Source organism: Drosophila grimshawi, unplaced genomic scaffold (genome assembly GCF_018153295.1).
Source record: "Drosophila grimshawi isolate 15287-2541.00 unplaced genomic scaffold, ASM1815329v1 contig_44, whole genome shotgun sequence".
Classification (NCBI taxonomy): Eukaryota; Metazoa; Arthropoda; class Insecta; order Diptera; family Drosophilidae; genus Drosophila; species Drosophila grimshawi.
In genome coordinates, this window is record NW_025063240.1 from 11,738,976 (window position 1) to 11,762,538 (window position 23,563).

General features: G+C 38.6%; 1 protein-coding gene across 1 annotated transcript in view; it reads left to right on the top strand.

Annotated features, from left to right (window-relative positions):
* The first annotated feature begins 2,821 nt into the window (after positions 1 to 2,821).
* The window catches only part of LOC6559014 (putative mediator of RNA polymerase II transcription subunit 26), a 29,832-nt gene continuing 9,090 nt past the window's right edge, over positions 2,822 to 23,563 (top strand). The window contains exon 1 of the mRNA XM_001984487.2: positions 2,822 to 3,657. Coding sequence (XP_001984523.2) covers positions 3,232 to 3,657 — 426 coding nt within the window. The 5' untranslated portion in view covers positions 2,822 to 3,231. The remainder of the gene's footprint in view (positions 3,658 to 23,563) is intronic.

A 23,563-nucleotide genomic window follows, 5' to 3' on the forward strand; every position in this document is an offset into this window, starting at 1 on the left:
TGACTTTGTACTTTTAGTGGAACTGTTTACCAGCAAGCTTATCGATAAGGTGGGCGTGGCTAGTAATGTTAAAGTATGCGTAACATTTTCTACACTCGCAAATTGCAAAGCTCCGATTCCCAAGGGTGTTTCATAATTGGCGAATTTTTGCAATTGCTGCCGACGTTAAGCGAAATAAACACAACAATCTTATAAGCTAATTATAGTTGTTTTTTTATTTGCTGAGCGACTCTTTCGTCAGCCACTAGTCAACTTTATTTGCGGACCCCAGCAAAAATAATCAGAAGAGTAAATATTTATAGTCGCGTGATAATGATAAGCGCTGAAGATGACGGTGCGCTTTGACTTTAGAATAATTTTTTTTCTTTGGTGGGTGGCGACAATTGGCCGCGTCAATTTGAGGGCAAAAGCTTCAAATTTAGTTGGCAACTGCTTGAAGAACTGTCCAACAGTTTATCGAGTTGCGGCGTCTTTATAATTAGTCTGATATCAAAAGCCATAAAAAGCCGCAGCGAATGGAGGCCATTGATAACCAGGTCAGTCGTCTATCAATCACAGGTATTCAGCAGGGTATTCAGGTATTCAGTAGGGGAGGAGGTAAGTCTCAAATAGACTTCGGACTAATAAGTAACAATTTGTCAAAATCTGAGCTAAGCTAATCAATTTTATTATGGTCCACTTTGTGTACATACAGAAATGATGAAATTAAATTACTATATTAAATACAATACAATTATATTAAAATATTTGAGTTGCGAGCTTTTGAGTTGAGCTTAAAAGCTTTAGCTGGTCGTTACAATGACAACTTCAATCGTATTCTCCCCAACCTTCACTCTGTCTCTGTCTTCCTCTCTCTCTCTCCCTCTCTTGCAGCTTATCTGTTATTATTTTTTAATATCCCACCCATTTAACTGTTCAATTCGCTTCAGCAAAGTACAAAAAAAAAGCCAAAGTCAAATACTTTGTCACATGGTTTGGCAATTGGGGGCTTAATTAACGCACACACAGAAACATATAATTCACTCTCTCACACAGACACTCACACACAAGTCCGTTGACGCAATAATTGTGCATGTATGTGTGTAAACAAATCACACACACACACACACAACACGCTGCACGTGTTTTGATGCGGAGGAATAATGAAAGCAGAATCTGAATGAGTAAGCTTCTGTGATTGTTGTTGTTGTTGTGGGGGCGGCAAAACTCACCTCTAATTGATAAATCCATAATGTTCTCACGCTCTCTTTCCGCTGCGCTGCTGCTGCTGTTGCTGCTGCTGCTGCGACTGCTTGTACCGGCAGACATGACGTTTGTTATTCTCCACACTCAATGCGCAAAAGTGTTTCGCTCACAGAGCAAATGACAACAACTACTTAGCAATAGAACGCTACAGTTGTAAAGGCGCCGAAGCAGTTGTAAAATGAAGACCACAATTATGTTCACAACGATCAAAGCGAGAGCAGCGCTGCTAATGCCTCAGCTAAGCACTGCTGCTGCTGTTGGGGGGATAGTTTCAGTCACGTGGTCTCGCTACGTCACTGCTGGAGTGAAGGAGAGTGAGCGCTGTTTTTAATGTTAAACATTTTCCAAAGTGTGAGCGAGAGAGAGGGAGAGCGTAAGAGAGAGCGAACTAAATCCGTTAGTAGTACAAAATTATCAGCAGTGCCGGCGCACAGCAGTCATCTCGCTCGCACCATCGCTGGCATTATATAAGGCTTATGTAATTGAGAAAGAACAAGGCATGCGCAACAAAAATAGATACGACGATATTTTGATGGGATTTTATGTATATAGCAAGCAATTGGCGCTGCTTAGCTGCTTGGGCGGATGAGCAATCTTTGCGATCTCGATCGGTCTATTTTTGGTAATGCGCAGCACACAAATGAGTTCCTAGTGCCGACTCAAGTTGCAACAGGATGGCAGATAAGCATGCAATAATAAATTAAAACAAAACTAGTGCAAAACAAGAGAAACAGCCTTGAGCAACTACTGACAAAAGCTCAAATGACATTTGAATTTCAGTTGTCAGTTTGAGTTGAGTTGTTGTCGTCGAATAGCAAAACAAAACAAACAAGCGACTGCCGCACAATCAATTTGATTGGCAAACTGTCCGCCTATCTGGATTCGGGGATTTGTGAGGGGATTATGTTTGCGACACTGGCATTAGTTGCGATATTGAAAAAAGCTTGCCCATATGCAGACTACGCACATGTAACTTAATACAATATGTCGCAAATTGTAGAAGAATACACTTCACTAATTGCTGCTTTGTTTGACAATTCGTTATGTTATTTAGGCAGCTGGCAGAGTTGCTATACCCACAGGACATTAATATATTGTTATAGATTTTGGTAGTTTAAAGTGATTGCTTGTGCTTAAAACGTTTTATGAGGCATATTTTTAGGAGTAGATCATTTAAATTGAATAGCATTGATTTTTGTTGCATACTTTTACGCGTGTGACGTATACGCTGTTAAGTACAACAGATCTTTTGAGCATAACATGATGTTTGTTAACATAACAGAGAGTGTGCAATAACAGCGTTGAATTTCACACTCTATTTGAATCTCGGCGTGCATTTAACTTGTTTGCATGGATGCTGCCCGTTAATAGCTTATATTTATGTATATTTCTATAAAAAAAATCAAAACTATAAGAAACAATATCAGACGCTCTTGCATAAGTAGCTCTCTTTTTCTCTTCGAATTATTACCAATTAGCTGCTGAGCAACAGCCAGTAACATAGCGCTGTTAACTTAACTAGAGTTTGAGTAGCGTCGCTGCAAATCGTCGCCTGTTTAGCTTGCCCGCTCATTCTCTCGAAGAAAGCTGATCGTGACGGTCGTGTTTGTTGTGCGTTGCAGTTGAGTGATTTCTTGCCGTGAGCGCGCGCGTATTCAATTTTCGTTGTTGAAATTGATGTTGATTAAAAAGTGCCAGCCAAATATATAATTGAAATAGTAAATTGAAATTGAATGATAAAGAAACAAGCTTGCATTCGAAGAAAAAAACCAACTTGTGTGTGTGTAAGTGATTTTGTGTGTGTGCGTGACAGTGTGTGTGTGTGTGCTGTGAGCGTTCGTGAAAAAATGCACTAAACAAGAAATCAACGGAAATTAGCGAAAACAACAACAACAGCAACAACAATGCTAAACTAAAAGGCGCTCAAAACCAAAATCAGAAGTAAAACACAACTTAAAATTCCGGATTTGTGTGCAAAGCAAGAAAATGCAAAACACGATGCAAACTTTAGCCGCTGTCGGCGCTGCTGGTGCTGCTTCTGCTGCTGCGGAGGCGCCAGACTTTGATTTCCAGATGCCGTGTCGCTATTTCAAAAGTTCTTTTGCGCGTTCGCTTTCGCTGAACAACAACAACAACAATAACAGCATTTCTTTAACGTTGGCCAAGAAGTCGCCGCAGATTGAGGCCAAGCAGCAGCAACAACAACAACAACAGGAGTCGGCACAGGAATCACCCTGTTTAACGCCGCCGCCAGCGTTGCCCGCGCGGCGTCACACATCAGCCAGCAACAACAACAACAACAACTGTTTTACACATTTCAACGCAGCGCCGGCTAATCAGCTGCAACAACAACAGCAACAACTGCAACAACTACAACGGAATCTTAACTTGGCCGTCAGTTGGTCAATGCAGGTTCGTAACTTTTTATGCTTTCATTCAATGGCATCGTCTACAGCTTCTGCTTCTTCTTCTCCTTCATGTGTTGCACTTTTTTGATATGCCCTGTATTTAAGTGAAGTTGTTTAGCGGGTGTATTCACTACAATTACTACAACTACATAAGAGAATGTTATACTTTATATTAATGAGCAAGAAAGAGAAGAGTATTTGAACTGTCTAAGCTACAATAATAACAGTGTGCGCAGCGTATCTGTTAGCCGAGCATGCCCAATTAAAGATCCCTCACTTTGGTGTTTGTATTTGTGATAAAAGTTGCCTTCGCAAAAAGTTTAGTTTCCTTATTGGAGCAACTGGATATTTATGTCACCTTGTTTTGTCTCCTTCCCTCTCCCTCTCTCTCTTCGCTCTCTTCGTCGCTGACTCTGTCGCCGTCGCTGCTTTGCCTTGTATAGCAGCATGTAGCCTTGACAGCTACAAGCAGCGACGCAGCAGCAGGACTGAGAAAGCTTCAAAGCTGTAGTCTCTTCGTCACGCTGGCCGTATTATGACAAACTATTTTTTTAAGGTCAACTTGATTTATGTGCGAACAATTTATGGCTGACAATTTATGTGCGATGTGTGCGAATATATATATATGTGTGTGTGTGTGTGTGCTTAGAGAGCCGTTCGATCCATGTGAGAGCTTATGCAAAAGTATGCTAAAAATACTCCCACTCAGCGGGTGGTCAAAAAATTAAGTAGCAATTTGAAGCGCTTCCAATTAATCTCTTTACCAAAAAGAGCTTTTCATTATGCGTTTTTCTCATGCATATTTGATGTGCAGAAGAAGAAGAATAGTTAATAGTTATTTATAGTTTTTATAGCTAGTCATCAAGCATAATTGACCTGTTTAGTTAAAGTTTTCAACATTTAATGTTCGTTTTTTTTCTTATTCTTATTCTCAGTCGTCATTATATGGCATTATACTGTCTCTTAAAAGTAAACGTTCGCGTGTTCTACTTGTCTAACTCGAGGCTCAGTTTTTTAGGCCCAAAACAAATTACGTCAATTAGCCTAAATGTCAATTTGGTAAGAGCAAATAAAAAAAAAAAAGAGACGAAGAAGAAGAAAAATACAAATCGCATGACTTATTTTGGTCATGGTCTGAAACATACTGCAAAATGATGACATTTGATAGGATAATCTTTAAGCTCCACGCACTCTGGCGACATTTGTGATTATAAAACGGCGACGGCCCAAAAGATGGCGCCAGCTCTTTGTGCACTCGGCGAAAATCGAAAACTTGGAGTTTAACAAAATTACTTAACTTTTGGCTTATTTTTTTTTTGTTTATTAAACTTTTCTAAATTTGAGCAGCAAAGTTTTTCAACATTTTCGAAAAGTGTTTTACTTGCTACTTGGTTATATATATGAATATATATTATTTTGCTCAGTGTTGTTGGATAAACTGAACTTCGCCGGTCAAAGCTGATTTTGCGTCTGTTTAATCCAGCTGTTGCCGGCGGTGGTTGTTGTTGTTGTTGTTGTTGTTGTACTCGCCAAGCAGCAGTGATGCGTCGCCACTTTTGCTGGGACAGCAGCTGGCAGCGGCGACGATGCAACGCTTGCAAGGCTGCCTGCCACATCGTTGCAACATTACGACGCTTGCGACGCTTGCGGTTTTTGCCAATCGAAAGTGAAAATCCAAACGAAATGCAATGAACTCTTGGGCATGCCAATGCGGCCAAACAACTCCTACACAGAGCTACTAGCTAAGAGACAAGCAGCCAGGGGGGTGAAGTGGGGTTGAGGGTGCTGTATGCGTTGGCAACAGTTGGCAAAAGACTCAGCGAAAGCGTCAGCAGCTGCGTTAGAAAAATTCAAATTATGCACCATTGAAGTGTTGCCAAGAGACCAACAACAGCAACAACAACCAAAGCAACAACAAAGAGTATCGAGTGACAATCATAAAGAAAACCAAACAAAATAATAAGCTGCAATTGTTGCTATTGTCATTGTTGTTGTTGCTTTTACCCATTACGTTTTTAACGGCATCTATTAAAGCCACAAATCTTGGCGACATTTCGTAATGACGTAAAACTTTGGCGCGCATATAATATTACAAGTCACACAGTCACAGAGAGAGAGAGGGAGAGTGCGAGTGAGATAACAATAGAGGAAGAGAAAGAGAGAGGGAGAGAGAGAGAGAGAGAGAGCTGTATGCATGCAAAGAAAAATGAGTTTTAGGCTGCCAGGCTTTAACAATAGGCCATCAAATTGCTGTCAGCTGTAAATAAATTGCACAGCTTTTTGTTTTGTTTCCTATTTTCCAGTTCATTTGCATATTTAAACACCTAACCCCCCAGCCCAGCCCAGCCCACCCCACCCCACTTCCCCCACCCCCCACAGCTCAACGAATTATTGGAATTATGTTTGACCTTTGCCTTGCTTTTGCCTTTGCCATTTGCAAAGCCATCTTAATGATTGAGAAAGGCGTTAACATAGCATAAATAACAACAAAATTCTATGGCTAATTACGCAGCCTAATCACTGAAAGCCTTGGTAACAACCCCCCTCCCCTCCTCTCACCTGCTCAGCCTATAAGCAAATGAAGTTTGCCTCAGAATTGGGTTTTTGGTAACGGAAAAACTTAGCTGCATATGTTTTTTTCCTTCTTGATTTGTAGTTTTAGTCATGGCCACGAAAAACAGCAGGGGAAAACGGCTAATATGTTGTCGAATATTCAAGGGCATTACACTATTTAAAGCTCTTTTTTTTAAGGCTTTCCAAATATTTACATGATAAATTGGAAATTGTTTATGCGCACAGCTCTCAAGTGTTAAACAACGAAAAACATAAAACTCGCATTCAAACAAAAAGAGAAAAAAAATTATACATTTTCTACAAATATTCATTGGAGGTGTTCAAAATGGATTTTTAACGAGCATTAAAAGTGATAGATGGATCAGAAATAATATAAACAAGCTTGCAAAGTTCTTAAAAACAGAATTTTTGAGAATTCCAGAGAATATTAAAAATCGAATGAGATTTTTAGTTGATTGCAATTTTCGCCGAATTTTTAAAGATATAAATCAATAAGTGTAAAAATTACTTATTGATGTTTATATAATGTATTGTAACTAGGGCTTTGTTTTGATTGGAATATTTCCAACAATTTTACAAAGTTATTTCCATATTCAGCATAATTTATTATATTTACATTTTTAACACTTTTTTGTTGTTGTATTTTTCCAGTATTTAGAAATATATAAAACAGATGAATATTGTTGAAAGATTTCGAGCATTTAAATGAGAAATGCTCGGAATCTTTCAACAACCTTTCAAAGCTATTTCAATATTTGTACTTGCTTCCTCTTTCCACACTAAAAGTCACTTTAGAATTACAGAAAAAAGAGGAAAGAAGAAGAAAGAAAAACAAACGCTGGCACTTCGTGAAAAGCGCACATCAAATCCCTATTCCAATCATTATGACTATATATATACATATATACATGTATGTATATATGTAGTTGCTGTGAGATATCGTACTTTGCAAGTGGAAAAATATGCCACATTATGGGGGCGTGGCACTTGCCTGCAGGTTTAAAGGCGCATGGAAATAAATGTGACTGTTGATTTTTGCACATTTTTAGCTGCAGGGCAGCATCAGATGGGGCAGGTTGAAGATGGGGGGATGGGGCATGTGTTCAGGGGCACAAAAGGGAAGGAGTTGGAATACAAATTTGGACAGGTCCCACATAAATTTATCGAATAAAACGGCGCATTTGCTCAGCTGGCACTGTCTGGCAAGTGCTATATTTATTTATAGCCCAAAACTTGCTGCGAAAAAATAGTTTTTATGTCTATATACAAGGAGGGGAGAAATGCATCAAAATGCTAGATAAATGGAAATGGGTTAACTCGGTCGCCAGCCTGATGTTTAATTCATGGATTTTGCAATGCAGGAAAATGTTGTGAATGGATAAAAAAAAACTAGCAAAAATTTAAGAAAATCAAGAGAGAGAGAGAGAAAGGGGGAGAGAGGAAGGCAGCAAAATAGCATAACAATTTAGATTTTCATTGAATAAGAGGCTCGTCTCGACAATTGCAACATGTGGCGAGCGAAATGTGCAGCAACTGTCAAGGCAATTTGTGCTGCAACGGTTCCAACAAATTCCCCCCGCAAAACGCAACATACAAAAATGCAGTCGCAGGTATTTAACAAGTGGTGCATGCCTCAGCTAAACGTAATTAAAAACCAACAAAACAAGTCGGCAATTTAATTGTTTGAATTTGTGAAGTTATTTCGATAGGAGTCGCCATCAATGGAGCCACCATCTCGATGAAATCGAGTACAGTTAACTGCCGGCATTTTATGGCACGCATGCAACATGTTGAAAGCCACGCGCTTGCAACACTCTATCAAAGTGTTATCATTTGGATTAACGCGGAAAAATCATATAAACCTACCAAATCACAAAAACCTGGCCGAATTTGGATTACAAATGCCTGATAGCTTTTAAGATACCAATTGATATTTATCATATCAAATCGTTTCATAAAAAAAAAAAAAATTAATCCATTAACATTTTTTTAACATTTGTTTTTATTAAATCTGTCCAAATTATTACTTTTGATTTAAATATGTTGAATGTGTATTGCAAAGCCTGACAGATCTCTCAGTTACTATATCACTTATCAAATAAAACAAAATAAATCCATTTCTCAGCTACAATTTCCTGAAGTGAACTTTTTCTTTTTGCGTTTTGCTTTTAACAAACAATTTGTTGCTGTCAATTTCGTAGATTGAAAGAATGCACTTAAAAGCCAAAGAAAGCCGTTGCCAACACAGCGGCTAATTAACTGAAGTATTTACCACACACACACACATATATATATATATATATCTCAGCCTTGATCAGCGTTGGGTGCTTACAACCCGTTTGGGGCGTTTTTGGGCCTTGACTGTGTGAAATCGTCGCCAGCTCATTAGGCAATTGCCATACCGGAAACTATTTGGCCATAATATTTGGTCATTTTTCCTGTATACTTGCTCTTGTTGTGGCTGTTGTGGTTGTTGTTGCCATGCCTGCTTGGCCAATTAAGCCATTTCCATTCGCATCTCCATACGCTGCATGACAGTCTGTCTCGGCAATCTGTCAGTGTGATTGCAGCCAGCATTTGATTGACACATTGATACAGTTTGTTTGCTTGTCGCTTTTGCCATTTTGGTAACGTAACGTTTGGCAACGACCAGCCAGCTAGGCTTCCCTCCCCAGCCACATTTGGCCTGAGTGTTTAGGCCATCATTTTGAATGCCACCTGAGCTGAAGAGCAGCGAACAGTTTCAAGTAAAATGGCCAAACAATTTGTATGTTGCCATTGAAAACGTCTCAAGTATGGAGAGATTTTCAATGTGGCCTCAAGTGCCTGCCCAAGAGCCATGAAATTACTTTGGCCACAATCGTAAACGCTAAAGTGGCCATAATTAACAATAAGTGTGTCTAGCATAGAAGTATCAATTGCAAAAGGGCTCATTCACAATGCATAGAAATTAAGTAAAACACTGTGAGAAATATATGCTTAATTCCTCATTGTTGTTTGATAAATTTAAGCGCATTTCGAAATACGAGCAAATGTTGCCCTGCCATAACGCAAAGCAGCCAAATCTTTATGGTCTTGGCTAGATATCTAGATTACTAGCCGAATTCCACTATGCTCAACATTTCGTACATAGTTCACATTCTTAACATTTCGCCATTTCAGTATACAATTTCAATGATTTATAAAAAAAGGAAAGAAAATTTATTAAATAATAATTGTATTTTACTTACCTTTTTTGATATATCAGCTATATACTTTGTAACATTCGGAACATAGTTGACGAATGTTGAATGTACACAATGTTCTCCTTGAGGGAAAAATGCTTTACATATTCAGTCCGGCTATATAAGAAATGTTTATAGTGCAATCAGGCTATAAAACAGTATTTAAATTTAGAACACAATTGCTGTTGTTGCTTTGGAACCATAATCCCAACACCTTATTAGCATTTGTCTACCGTTTCTGGTTCGTTGAGCTTCTTACCAATTCTTTGTGCTGCGCATTTAACTGAAATTACGCATTCATTTTGGTTCGCTTTACACCTTCCCCCTCCTGCTTTACAATCTTTCACACGCTTTTGTCCAGAATTCACCCCTATGACTCACAGACCCAAAAATACAGAAAAATGCAATTGAAAATTTCCCAGCTCTTTATTAAACGCTCGCTGCTGAGTTGCTTGCAGGTTTTTGGTTTGCTTCCGCTGCTGCTGCTGCTTCTTCTTGTTCGTCTTCTTGTTTAAATGCGTTTCAACTTAAACGCTGTTAATTTAGTTGTTACGCTTGAGACAATCTTAACAATCGGATCAAATCATCTAGATAACATATGAGCTGAAAAAGAAATTTCCCAGTTACATGAGCAATACTATTTTCACCACAGAAATGAAATCAAAACTTATAGTGGTGAGTCGCGGGTGGTGAGTCGAGGGGTGTTGGCGCATTTGATGACGATATCAGCGCAATCCTTTTGATTTCTTCTTGAATGCTGTCATGTGTAATTGTTTGAAAGTACGTCATGCTATCCAGCAACAGCAACAACAATAAAGAAGCTTTCCGCTGAAGTTGTTGTTGTTGCTGTTGCTGCTGCTGCTGCTGCTGCTGCTGTTGTCGAGCTAGAATTTATTATTTCCGCCAACATGTTTTGCTGCACGACGACAAAAAAAAAGAAGCGCTGCCCCTCAAAAAAAGAAATGAAAGAGAGAAGAAAAAAAGTTGACAGCCGTGCGATGTTCCATTGACTCATGCGAGCAGGCAGCGACGTCAGCAGAGCAACAGGTACGCATGCGCAACGTCGCTGCTGCTGTTGCTTTTGCTGCTGCTGCTGAGGGTGGCCGCTGAAGAGGAACGCAGCAAACGCAGCGAAACGCGTTCACTGCGGGCTGCTTTACTTTAATTTGGTCTACCTTGTAGTTGTTTTGTTTCTGTTTCAGTTTTTTTTGTTTTGTTTTGTTTCTCTTCGCTGCTGTTATCGGCGCAATTCCGCCTTTTGAAATTTGCTGCTCTGTTGAGCTTTTTCTAGTTTTTTTTTTTTTTGATTTTGTTTTGTTTTTGTTTTACACTTTATGAACTCTGTCAGGCAAATGCAGGCGAAGAGTTGAAATCGAGAACGAGAGAGAGAGAGATGGGGAGTGAAAGAGAGATAGAGCGAGGGAGATGCACTTGTTAAAGCAGACATTTTTTTTTTTGGTGATTCAGCACAGTTATTATGAAACTTTGATGAGTACAAATTTACAGGAGATTGTCAGCTTTAAAAGCTTAGCTTAACATTAATAGCAGTGCTTAAAAATGGTGGTGGAAAGAAAAAAAGGTTGAAGTTTGAGCAACTAATGGATTAAATCTGGCATTTCGAAAGATCAAATTCCTGCTAATATCTGCTAATTGTGAATAAAACAACTATAAATTTATTTAATTACAAAACAACACAATAAACTTTTTAGTATAAAATTCTTTAAATTGTATTTGCTTAAGAGTCACACCTTGTTGACTTCAAAGTTGTCGGAAGGTTGTTATCATAATTTCAATTATTCGTTAATCTGCAGCCAAAAATTCGCAATTGCCCAGAGCATTTGCTCAAGCTTAAGACAAGAGCAGCTGAGATGGGGAAACAAACAAACGAGCAAACAAACAAAAGCAATAATAATAAAAACAAACATTTCCTAGGTCAAAGCAATCATCAGCAAATATCTGCACGCCAAGAAGAGATCCAAAATGTAAAATCACAACCTCAAACAATTTGCCATTACACTTTTTGTTATGGCAACTGCTCGAAACTAATTTCATGGCTTTCAGCGCGGTGAACAACAATAATCCAGCAACGAACTGAAATGCTCGTAATAAGGTCAAATGTGTTGCCTCAAAAAAGGTCACGGAAACGTGGAGTGTGCACTGCACTCTGTGTGCATTATCAGTTGCCATTCAGAGTGGGTGGGTGGCCTCCACTTCCTTGCACCTTCCTCTCTGCATTTGAATGCACTGCTAAATGCGCCCCAAGCGCCCAAAAGCGACGAAAAGCGTAGATAACGTTGAGACTGAGGAGACCGAAGACCGAAGACCTCGGCATCGTCGACTTTGTCCCTGCAGTCCTTTCCGCAACACAACCAAAAAGCATACAAAGACCTCAGAGGAATGTGACCAGCAGCTGAGGACTAAAGCAGCTAGCAGCACTATAACATACCCTGTACTTGAATATGTATAATAGGTATGATTAAACATCGTTAAGCTTCTTAAGAATATTATTTAGTAAACTTAAATGGCTCTTAAAACTGACCCTAACTTTGAAATATTGACCAAAATCAGCTAGAGACTATAGAGATACCCTATATTTTAATACAATAAGAATTTTGGTATTTTCCAGCTATTATTTCTATTCTGGAGTTTTCCGAAATATATCTTCCGCATTTGTATCACTGTACAGAGTTTTATATAAATTTTTCCAGCCTATCCAGCTGCATCCGGAAATAATGTTCGTGAATCTTTTGTAGCATCTAGCTGCTTCCGGTATGCTTCCGGCGCATGCATTACACCCTCTTTGAGACCGTTTTGTGCTACAGGGTATATAATATAACTGAAAACAAAACAATGCTAGCGAAAAACGCTGAAATAATGACAGCCCCAGGAGGGGGCTGGCTTCATATTCTGTTTCTTTTTTGCTGACTTTTTTTAGTGTTTTTATTTTTGTGCTTGCGGGTGGGGGAGTGTGTCTGCTGGGGAGGCGGCAACTCTGACAACTGTGATGCTGAAATCAAAACACGTCTGGCAACAATGCAACAGACAATAAGTGCAGCACAATAGCAATGGGGAGGGGAGTGCAAAGGGTACGCGTATTTTGTATGTTGGCCATTAATGAAAATGGCCAACATGCGACTTGCCTTAAGTGAGAGGCATAATGGGGAGGCGTGGCAATAAAGGGGTGGGGGTTTTTGGGGTTTTTGCAGTCGGTGCCCGCATTGTTTTCATTTCAGAAAACTGCTCCGTTTTCGCATGCTTAATTATGGCCATTGACATGCAACGTGTTGCACGTTGCCGCATCTATGAGATACTAGCTAATATGCGGCCGATGTCAGTTGACAGTTGACAATTGTCATTGTTGTTGCTGTTGCTGTTGCTGTTGCCACAGTCTGCAGCTGGCGGAGTGGTGGAGACAATGGGGATTGGGGCATCGTCAGGGCCTATCAAATTAATCATGCGGTATCGCATTTCGCCCCAAAACAGCCAACAGGCAACAGCGCCAGTTACATTTATAGCTCAATTCGTTCGTTCGCTGCCACCCATTTGTGCCGCATGTGCCACAACAGCCACAACACTTGCTGGCGATTTATGTTGCTTTTTTGGCTGCGACATAAATTACGCTCGCATTCGCGGAGTTGTTCCAACAACAACCACCACCACAACAACAACAACAACAACAACAGCAGAAAACAGCTCTTTAAATTTAGACTCTCAACATATAGTTGTTGTCGCTGTTGTTGTTGTTGTTGTTGTTGTTATTATTGTTGCAGCTACCGTATCTGTGGTATTTGCAACGCTGCTCTTAGTGGCTCATAAATCAGCTAACTTTGCTTACGGGCTTATTTTCACCGTATTTTAATTAGTCTTTTGCACTTCTTTCAACAGTTTTGTTTTTGGCAAATAAACAGCGTTTTTTCGTTTCGTTTTGTTGTTTTTTTTTGAGTGTCAACAATTGGTTTAGTTAGTTAGCCAACTTCCGTTGGCAGTTAATGATATAAGCCGTGAGTGAGTAATTATAATACAACTAAACGTGAACAAGATATCAAAAGAGCTGTGATACAACTATATCTTTAAACACGCAACCAACTTTAAGTGCCATTTAAAATCCTTTCGCAGTTCATGTTTGTTATAATTTTTAAATGTGCATGTTAATTGAATAGTTTAACTCACTTTCTCAGACGAAAATATATAAATATGTGTCACTTATCATTGACTAAATGAGTTACTGTTGGTAAAAATTCAAAGAAATCTTAGCCTGCTCATCTACCCCGACAGTAACACGCTAAATTATAGCTGTTTTATAGCCAGATTCTCAACGATAGCCAACTTAGCGCTAATGAGCCGCCGCCTGGACATATTAAATAAATAATTTAATTAAAAATATTGTTCAGCTGGCTAACAGGCAGCAATGCAAAATGGAATGTGAACAAGTAAGAATGACGCAGTTGAGTGAGCGTGACTAAGAGATACCCTGCAGCCAGCACAGTTTTGCATATTCAAATGTAAGCATGCCTAGAAGTGCTCTCATTTCTTATGGCTCCATCAGATAAGAGTATAAAAAAATGTTTTTATTCACAGCACTGGTAATAAGAAACTATTTACGATGAAAATTATATATGAAAGGCTTTGCTTTTTAAAGTGTAAATCGATATGTATCGATAAAATAGAGTAATCTTTTTCTGCATGGGGTATACACGAATTTCCTAGCTCTTATAGTCTGAGATCCCATTGTTATATCTATATAAACTCAACTGTTATTCGTGATCAAGAATAAATATATACCTCAATGAGTCGGAGATGCTTTCTTTTGACTGTTACATGCTTTTGCCCATAACCATTATACCCGTTTTACCCATTTGAGTTGCGTGTAGAAGCAGACACACACACACACACACAAGCTCAGACTTTGAAATATGTGTTAAAAGGCAATTAAACGCAATTAGCCAATTAGCATGGGTCATCAGCGCCAGCAGCCAGCAGCGAGTTGCCAATTGTCAGTGCCCCAAAGAGCTGGCTAAGAGCTGTTGCAACAACTACAACAGCGACAACAACAGCAACTCCAACATTAGCAACGACTTCCGTTAGAATAAAAACAGAAATCGCACATATTTAAAATTGTGCGCCGGTATTTTTTTCATTTTTCTTGTTTTTTGGTTTTATTTCCATGTTTTTTTTTCCTCAACTTTTAAGCGTGCAAATCGCTGTCCCAATTTTTTCAAGCATAAAAACTGACGACCGCTATAAATAGAGAGCCCAAGAGCGACAGAGAGGGAGATAGAAAGAGAGAGAGAGAGTGAGAGAGAGAGAGAGGGAGGGGTAACGATCAAAGAGTTACTCATAAAGCTGCTTGAATATTACTTAAAAAAAAAAATATAGTAATAATAATAATATTTTATTTTGCAATCAACAAACGCTGGTAGACACATAAAAAAGAATTGTTATGCAATTTTTTGTTGTTTGTTTTTTTTTTTAATGTTGTTTATGGTTATATACATATATGTCCATAATGATCATAAGTTATTTTATAAGGTGGGCCGCTTGGTTGGGCAAGCTATGTGCAAAAAAAAAGAAAAGATTTTAGATGACCTAACAGAGGCTAAAGAACCTATTTAAAATAGTGCCAGATATGAGTTAAGTTGATGGCCTGGGATTACAGCTTAAGACTGTCATAAGTTAAGATCAGTTGAGTGAGGGAGAATGGAGAGAAAGGGAATGATATGACTGAAAATGACCAAACAAAAGCCAAAGAATATATTTAATGTGCTAGACATGAGTTGAGTTGATGTAGAGAGATGCCAGCTTTGGTCTATATGGGTAGATAAGAGTGAGAAAGAAAGATAAAAAGAAAATGATATAAGCAATGTGCTTGACTTAAGATTAGTTACCAAATTTGTTACTCGCTGCTGGCTTAATATCAAATTTCGTGGCTCAAGATGTTATCATGCATCAGCGAGCGGAAAGCTCTATTTTATCAACTTCAGACAGTTATAATAGAAAATGTCACAGCTTAAGATTGATAGTAGTTTTCACATAAAGATTGTTCATCTTATCTTGTGTCTTTGATCAGTTGTGCGATAGACAAAGATAGAAAACATAGGAAGGAAAAGACAGCTTAGAGCAGAAAGTTACGCTCGTTATGCCAAATTTGGCAGCTTGAGATAACATCAGTAATCAAATTTCACAGCTAAAGATTTATGGCAGTCTTCAGACAATCATCACAAAAGTAATTCTTTGTGATCAGTTTTAAGATAGCGAATAAGGCGAGGGAGGGGAAGTGGATCAACAAAGCAGAAAGTTACGCTAATATTATCAAATTGAATAGCTTAAAATATCATCAGTTTCATCGCCGGTTCCAATTTAGGAACAGAAAGTTTGCTTTCTTCCCAAAACGTGGACTGCCATAATTTCTCGGTCTTTGTCTCTGGCTCTACTTGTGATGTCCACATCAAATCAGCATATATTAAATGAATTTGATGATCAAATTGGGCGTTGCTGTTGTGCAGCTCTGTTTATTTCGCACATGAATCTTTGATGAGTTTGTTGGTTCGTTGAACTGGTTTTGCCTTAAAAGTGAATTCTGCCGAAAATCACAAAAAATACAAACACATCTAGATGAGCGATAGTAAATATGTATATATATATATATATATATATATATGGATATGTGTTCAGCAACATCGCGTGTGCTTTATAAATAATGTAATGTAGGATTCCCGAAATTTCGCTCCAACCACCAAATTGACGACGCGCTCAGCATTTTAAAAGCAATTTCCACAGCTATTTAAGTTTATGGCCAGCTTTAAAATTTACTGCTAACGGGTCGTTAAGTTTTATGAACTCGGCCAGACTAGACTAGATGCGCCAAATAGAATTCAGTATCAATTTGTAATTGGAATTCAAATTGGTCGCATTCAAAATCTATCCTTGACTTTTTAGTGTCGAAGGGTGTTGTTAACACTTAGCCTGGATTCTAAATTAAGCCGCCTGTACTCAGCCAAGTGAACCAATTAAATTGCAGTTGCAGTCGAGAGAGAGACAGACAGACAGAGAGAGAAGCTCACTTGCAGCAGCAGCAGCAACGTCAGTGGCAAATTAATGTTACTTCACACACTGAATTATGAGGTTGCCACAAGCGGCGCATAAATAAAATCAGTCTACCGAACCCAACGCCGACACGACCTAAAAGAATCAAATCACACACATGCAACACACACATGCAACACACACATGCAACACACACATGCAACACACACACACACACTCAGACATACACACCGGCAAAGTGCAAATCGCAAAACTTGCTAAAAAATAAAACTGAAAAAATAAAATCAGATTAGCACAGTTGAACGAAGTTGAAATACCCTCGCTGTATTAATAACAACTCCATAATGTAACTATAAAACAAGCTATAACAAGAATCAGCAAGTTAACCACTAAAACTCGAGTTCTACTGGAAATCATTATCTAATAGCAACAGAGCTGGCTGCTTGCGTGCTTCCCTGTGTATTACGCATTACGTAACTGAATTCTAATACCCTTGCGCCTCAACAACAAAAAAAAACAAGGTATGGCAACCCATGTCCAAAAAGAATGAATGGAAAGGAAAGGAAAAAAAAAGCGTGCAGAACTTTTGTTCGCGTCGTCATCGCCGCATCGTTGGGGCTCCAAGCTCATCACGTATGCAGGGCTCGCATTATGTTTTTAGCCCCCCTTGCGCCTACTTCAACTCAGAGCAGCGGTAAAAATTTGCTGCACGAGTGTTGAACATATTTGTAGTTATCAGCAAATGAAAAAGAACGTGCGCCAAGGAAGGGAAGTACGGGGGGAGGGAAGGGAGCAGGTAAGCAACGGTAGACGCTAAGTGAAGCAATGAGGCAATGCGCAGTCGTGCGATTCTAACTGTGCTTTTGCTGTATTGCTGTAAGTGAAATGAATTTATCGACAGCAGCGCAGGCAAGCAGAAGGTTCAAATGTTAAGGCAATGTTACGGCAACGGGACGGCGCACGACTGAAGTGCTCGCTTTAAAGCAAAGCTTGTAAAGCAGTGCGTATATACAGAATAACAGCAACAGCAATAACAACAATAACAGCAACAACGAAAACAAAAACAAACTACCCTCCTCGGCACCGTTATAACAGCACAGTAGCTGTTTCATTGGTTGCCTTGAGCTGAGCCAAAAGCAATCTTATCACGTTTTACGATGCCTAACGTCGCGTAACTGCTATTGATATCAATTTGCATTTAATGACTTTATAAGACAAGCTTGTAAAACGACAACAGTCACTTAAAGTCCCACATGCCTGCCGAACATTATTTTTAGTTATTGTTTGCTTAAAAATAAAAAGAACGCTTTCAATTGACGTAGACTTTTCACCTTGAAAATGCATCAGCAGCAAGCTCACCCACAATTTATGCAGAGCGAGAAAGAGCGAGAGAGAGAGAGGGAGAGAGAGAGAGCAATCCCTTACGCAAACTCAACACGTTAAGCTCGTGGATTTGATGCTGGTTACGCTAAATCGCAAAAGGAGAATTCACCATACTGCTAAAGAGAGTAACAGAAGAGGAGAATTTATGCTCAAATTCACCACACTGCTAATGAGCGTAACTGGAAAGCTGAGCAGCCACAATTGTGTGATTGAGTGACACTTGAGTATCAGTCTCACGGTCATGCACACATTTGCCTATTAAATGGATATCTCTTCTTCATAATGGTGACATTTAACAGAGCGAGATGGTATGCTATATGTATATATATATCTATTATGCTTACACATGTGTGTATAATCATATTGTTGGGCCCCCATCAATAGGTAAACAATTTTCAAGTTCCGTTCAGCATATTGGCTGTGTTGTTGCGCTTTGCATTTCCGTTCTTCGTGCATGACAGGCACTCCCCTCACGTCCGTCGTTCCGCCGCTTTGGCTTTGGTCACCGAAGGCCAATGGCTTTGGAAAAGCCAACCTCAACAGGTTGGCAGCAGCAGCAGCCCACCTGCAAAATATATTTCACTCATTTCTATCGAGCGTTGTTGTAGAATTGAGCTGCGCTACGAAAATTGATTGGGCCTTTTGCCAGCTGATAATTGGCTGTAAAGAAAGGAAAATGTTGGTTTGGGCCAGAATTGTTAAGCGTTTCCACGGCCCGTTAAGCGAAAATTGATTTTATGTTGCGAATTTGGTTGCCTTTGTGAAAGGTCTGTGCGCCTGTGAAAATCCATTTCACATTTTTTCAAATTGTAATCTCAAGCATATAAAACAGAACTTCAAAGCGTTTTTGGCAGGCGTTGGCAATGACGCAGCGCCATTCGAAACCGTTAGCAGAACCCGCCTGAGGAGGGAATGCTTTATTCCACTATTCACATACATATATAAAAAAATATAACCGAACCTGTTGTTTCTATTCCGCTCTTATTAATTCAATTAAATTCCGCTGCTTTCAGATCTATAGAACATTATTTTTTCTCTTTTTCTGTTTCGCCTTTAATTTTTTATCTTTTTTTTTTTTTGTTGTTGAAAGTTTTCGACCGTGCCAGCAGCAATAAAAATAACAACAACAAGTACAAGCGATATTAATCAATTTAAAGCGTAATCAAACCATTTGCGTGATTCGAAAAAAAGGCGAATAAAAAAACAACTTGCGAAAATTTCTGAAGTGTTGTCTTTGGCCGCAGGGGCGAACCAAATTGAAGCTACTTGAAGCATGAGAAATGCTGGCAACATTTTGCCTCAGGTCCAAAATTAAAAACAAAAAAACCATAAAAAACGAATTTCAATTGGCTAAAAATGGAGCAAAAAAAAAAACAAAGTTTGCCTCAAGAGACAGCACAAAATTGTCAAAATGTAACAAAGAAAAAACTTAAAAAAAAATATTTGTCTAATAAAAGGCTTAACGAAATTTGCTTATTCATTTAAATTATAAAAATCAACAACTGTTTAAAAACAGAAAAAAATTACTTAAATTTATCATTAGGTAGAAAATTGATAGATTTGTGATATTTTGTATAGGAATATTTAAACTGTTTAAACTATAACATTTGCCAGTTGACATTTTGTGAGATTTTGTCGAAAATATCAGTTGAATTTTTTTTTATTTAATTAAGCTACAAGCAAATCAGCAGCAACAAGCACAGACACGTTAAACAGCAATTGAAATTGATTGTGCGTAAATAGCAGCAACAACAATAGAGGAACCACACCGCACCACAACGCACCCACAACAACAGAACCACCAACACCAACACCATCCGCATCAGCATCACAGCAGCGACGAAACAAAAGGGATCAGAGTGAACAGTTGGCCATTAGGGTGCCATTTAAAATTACATTTGGCCGCCCCCAAAATGGCCAACAACGAACAAAGGCAACAACAAAATGACTGTCGGCTCTTGTTCACTGTTCACTGTCAATACAGATTTGCCATGGAAACGGGGCTGGTATTTAAGCTTAATTGAGCAATATGTACACTCAGAAAAAAGAATTAGCCTAAATCGCCCTGAAAACTAGAAAGTTTTGCTTGTTTTTAGAAATAGTCTCTAAATATACAAAACCAAAAAAAAAATGTCTGAAAATTATACAAGATTTTTTTATTTTCAATGTTTGCAACTTTTATTGCATATATTAAAAACAAATGTTAAATAATAATATAACCGACAAAGAATGGTGAATTTCTAAAATTCAGCGAGATTTTTCTTCCGATTGTACTTGCAACATCACGACGACAACGACGACAATGAAAATTGAAGATTGTTGGTTAGTTAATCAGCAACGCGTTGCCTAATCAAGGTCAAACGCAGATGACAGCGTCTAGGCAGGTTTTTTTTTGTATATATTTATATATATATATATATATGGTAGTTAGTCTCTGGCGGATATCGAAATGCGTTCCACTTCGCAGCGCGTGCATTCAAGTTATGTGCGGCCCTCCACAAATGTATCTGTATCTGACAGATGCACAGACACAAACACACACACGTTGAAACACTCTCCAACTGAAGCGCTAATAGCTGCAATTAAACGCAAATGCGACAATGCATCGTTTGAGTAACCTAATTTCATTTGAAAGCCGCTCTGTTAAAGATATACACACAGCTGGACATTAAAATAGGTGTGAAGAACAAAATAAGTTGTGAATTTTCAACAACAAAAAAAAGTGTAAATATCATGTACAAAATACAATAGTTTCTTGATGCAAATCAGAAGTTTCTGGCCTATTGGCAAAAGGTATTTGAATGAATATTTCCATTATAATAAAGTCTTAATTGAGCCATCAAATAATATAAAATAAACCAAGGACAGCAGCAGCGATTGTAAGTGAAATTGGTCGACTGGTCGACAGCGATTAGTACAAATTAGAGTACAACTTCAGCTAGTAGAATAGCCAGAAAAATGCACCTATTTGAATGTCCAGGTGTGTACATATATAAACGGAAGTCTCGATGTACAAATGATTTGCAGCCTAAATAAAAGAGGTTGTGGCAAATGAATTGAATCGAAATGCCTCAGCAAAATGGCAATAAAATATATACAATTATAATACAAATCGTAATCGTAATAGTAATAGTAATGGTAATAATAATAATAAAAGTACTTTGTAATTATGCGCGAGAGCAATCAGTTGTCAATTGCGATAAATTCCGGACTGAAGTCTTCAATTGAAGTCTTAAAGTTTTTTTTGTCATTGTTGTTAAATGTTGTTTGGTTGTGCGCACTCATGTGAGAAAGTTGTGCCAAATGCAGATTTGATCATAATGATAATGATTCGACCAATGATAGCCCAACAACACTCGAATCTTTTTCTCTGCTTCATTTTTAACTAACTTTACGTGGGGTATTTTGCATTTGTTTTCCTTTTGTGGGCGTTGCAAATGTCAATCTTGCAGTGGGCGGTTTTTATATACATTTTATATATATTTTTTTTAATTTTAGAGTGTACATAATTGTAATGACATCAATTTGCCGAGTTGTTGGTCAAGCAGCCAAACAATTTGCATGACATTTGCAAGAGTTTCCTTGCCTTGAAACAAGCAACAACTAAACAGCAATCACAACCTGATGATTATAAATATGAGAGTGTGTTGTGTGTGTGTGTGTGTGTGTGTGTGAGAGTGTTGCAAAGCAAATGGTTTCAGTTTGTAATGGCTAAGTGTATAACAATGGCATTAGATATGCCGCATATGATATGCTACAGTTTGTATTTTTATAAATTTGTGGCTTGTGTAATCGAAATGCTTTTAAGCCATATGGCTTAAGTCATGTTGCAAGCGCAACGAATGAGAGAGACTGATTTTAATGTTCAACTTCAATTTGAAATTATAATAATAATAATAATAATATATGTGCTGCATCGTTTTGCATAGCTTAGCTTAACTGGCCCAAAGAGTATTCAACTTTAACAAGCTTCCATTATCAGAGATCCGTCTCAATTTGAACGTAGGCAACTATTTGTATTTCAGTTAAGACCACGAAGGGAGAAGAAGAACTTTGTAATACGACTGGAACTTAGAAATGAGGAGAGACAGAGGCGACAACAGAGCTGGTCAGAGGCAGCAGGACTCCGACAAGCCAGATGTATCCTAGGTGGTTATAATCTTGGACGATTTAAGCAAGTTATAACAGCCTTAGGATACTTACCGGTCTATTGACAGGACACGGTAGACTAAGAAGTCACCTAATTAAACTAGGAATATATTCACAGTAGCGATCTGTGCAGGTTTTGTGAAAGAGAGGAGGAATACTCGATGCACATCCTGGCAGAATGTGTCGCCTTAACTAGAAGAAGAGGCAGCCTCCTAGGGATGCTTGTTATGAAGAAGATCTCAACCCAACAAAGATTCTCACATTCGTTCAGAAGGGGGCACAATAGATCGAACAGGTCGCGCTGCAATCCCCTCCTCTACAATAATAAATTCAAAAACCATTTACAAGATTTAAAGTCAAGAATATATTCAAGTGAAATGTAAAGAGTTTTCATAGGGAATATCGTGAATGAAACCCAGGATACCAAACGATCTGTTAGTATTAGAAGAAATAAGCCACTTTAATTATATAAATATATTGTTATTATGAAGATATTGATTTAAATTTAGCACAATAAATGTAAACCATTCCATTAAGTTGCCTTTTATGTGCAATCAAAAAGGGTTGCTGCCACAAATATTATCTTAATGAGTATTTATATATATGTAACTCGGACTGTGCTAGTTGGTTGCTTAATTTAAAATTCAACCCTTTTTCTACGCAACTCACACACAGACAGACAGACAGACAGACAACTTCCTGTTTTAGGTCTGTTTGTGGCGCAGCAGCGGCGACAACTTCATTACACACACATCTGCTTAATCAACAGCAACATTAAACACTAAACTTCATCATCAAGATCAACAGGAACAGCAACAACAACAACAACAACAACTGAAACTGAAACAACCTGCCAACAGCAGGCAACAAAAGCATTTGAAATGCTTATTTTTTAAAGCCCTTTCAGCTCAGACACACCCGCAAGCAGTGTGTCTCTTTCTCTCTCTCTCTCTCCCACACACACCCCCCTCTCTCTCTCTCTCTCTCTCTCTCTCTGGGTCTGTTTCATTTTATGCATAACTTCTAGTGCAAAACAATTTAAATAAAAAGTTGGTAATGGAGCCGCATTTGGCCTGGGAATCTTCTCTCTGCGCCATATGTGGCAACCCTATGTGGCACTTGTTGATGCATTTGTTGTTGTCGTTGTTGTTGTTGTTGGGCAGGCGAAAAAAATTACTGGAGCATGCAATTGTCTGTTGTTTGTTGATGTTGCTGTTGCTGTTGTTGCTTTGGCGCTGATTTAAAATGCAGATTTCTTTTGCCAAGTGGAAACTGGCAGCAGTTTTACCGAGGTTTCCATTGCATTATATGCCGCATAAAATAGCGCATTGATGAGCTTTGCAACTGGAACTACTACACTTGCCACTAAGTACAGCTTCCAACCAGAGTTGTTGCTGCTGCTGCAATTGCAATTGACATTTGTTGGCAGGCAACAAACTAAAATTTACATGCCAAAGTCATTTTAGCAATGAGGTCGCATTTTAATTAGATTCTTATGGAAATGGGGTAGATGGATGGATGCAGCGGGCGAATCTA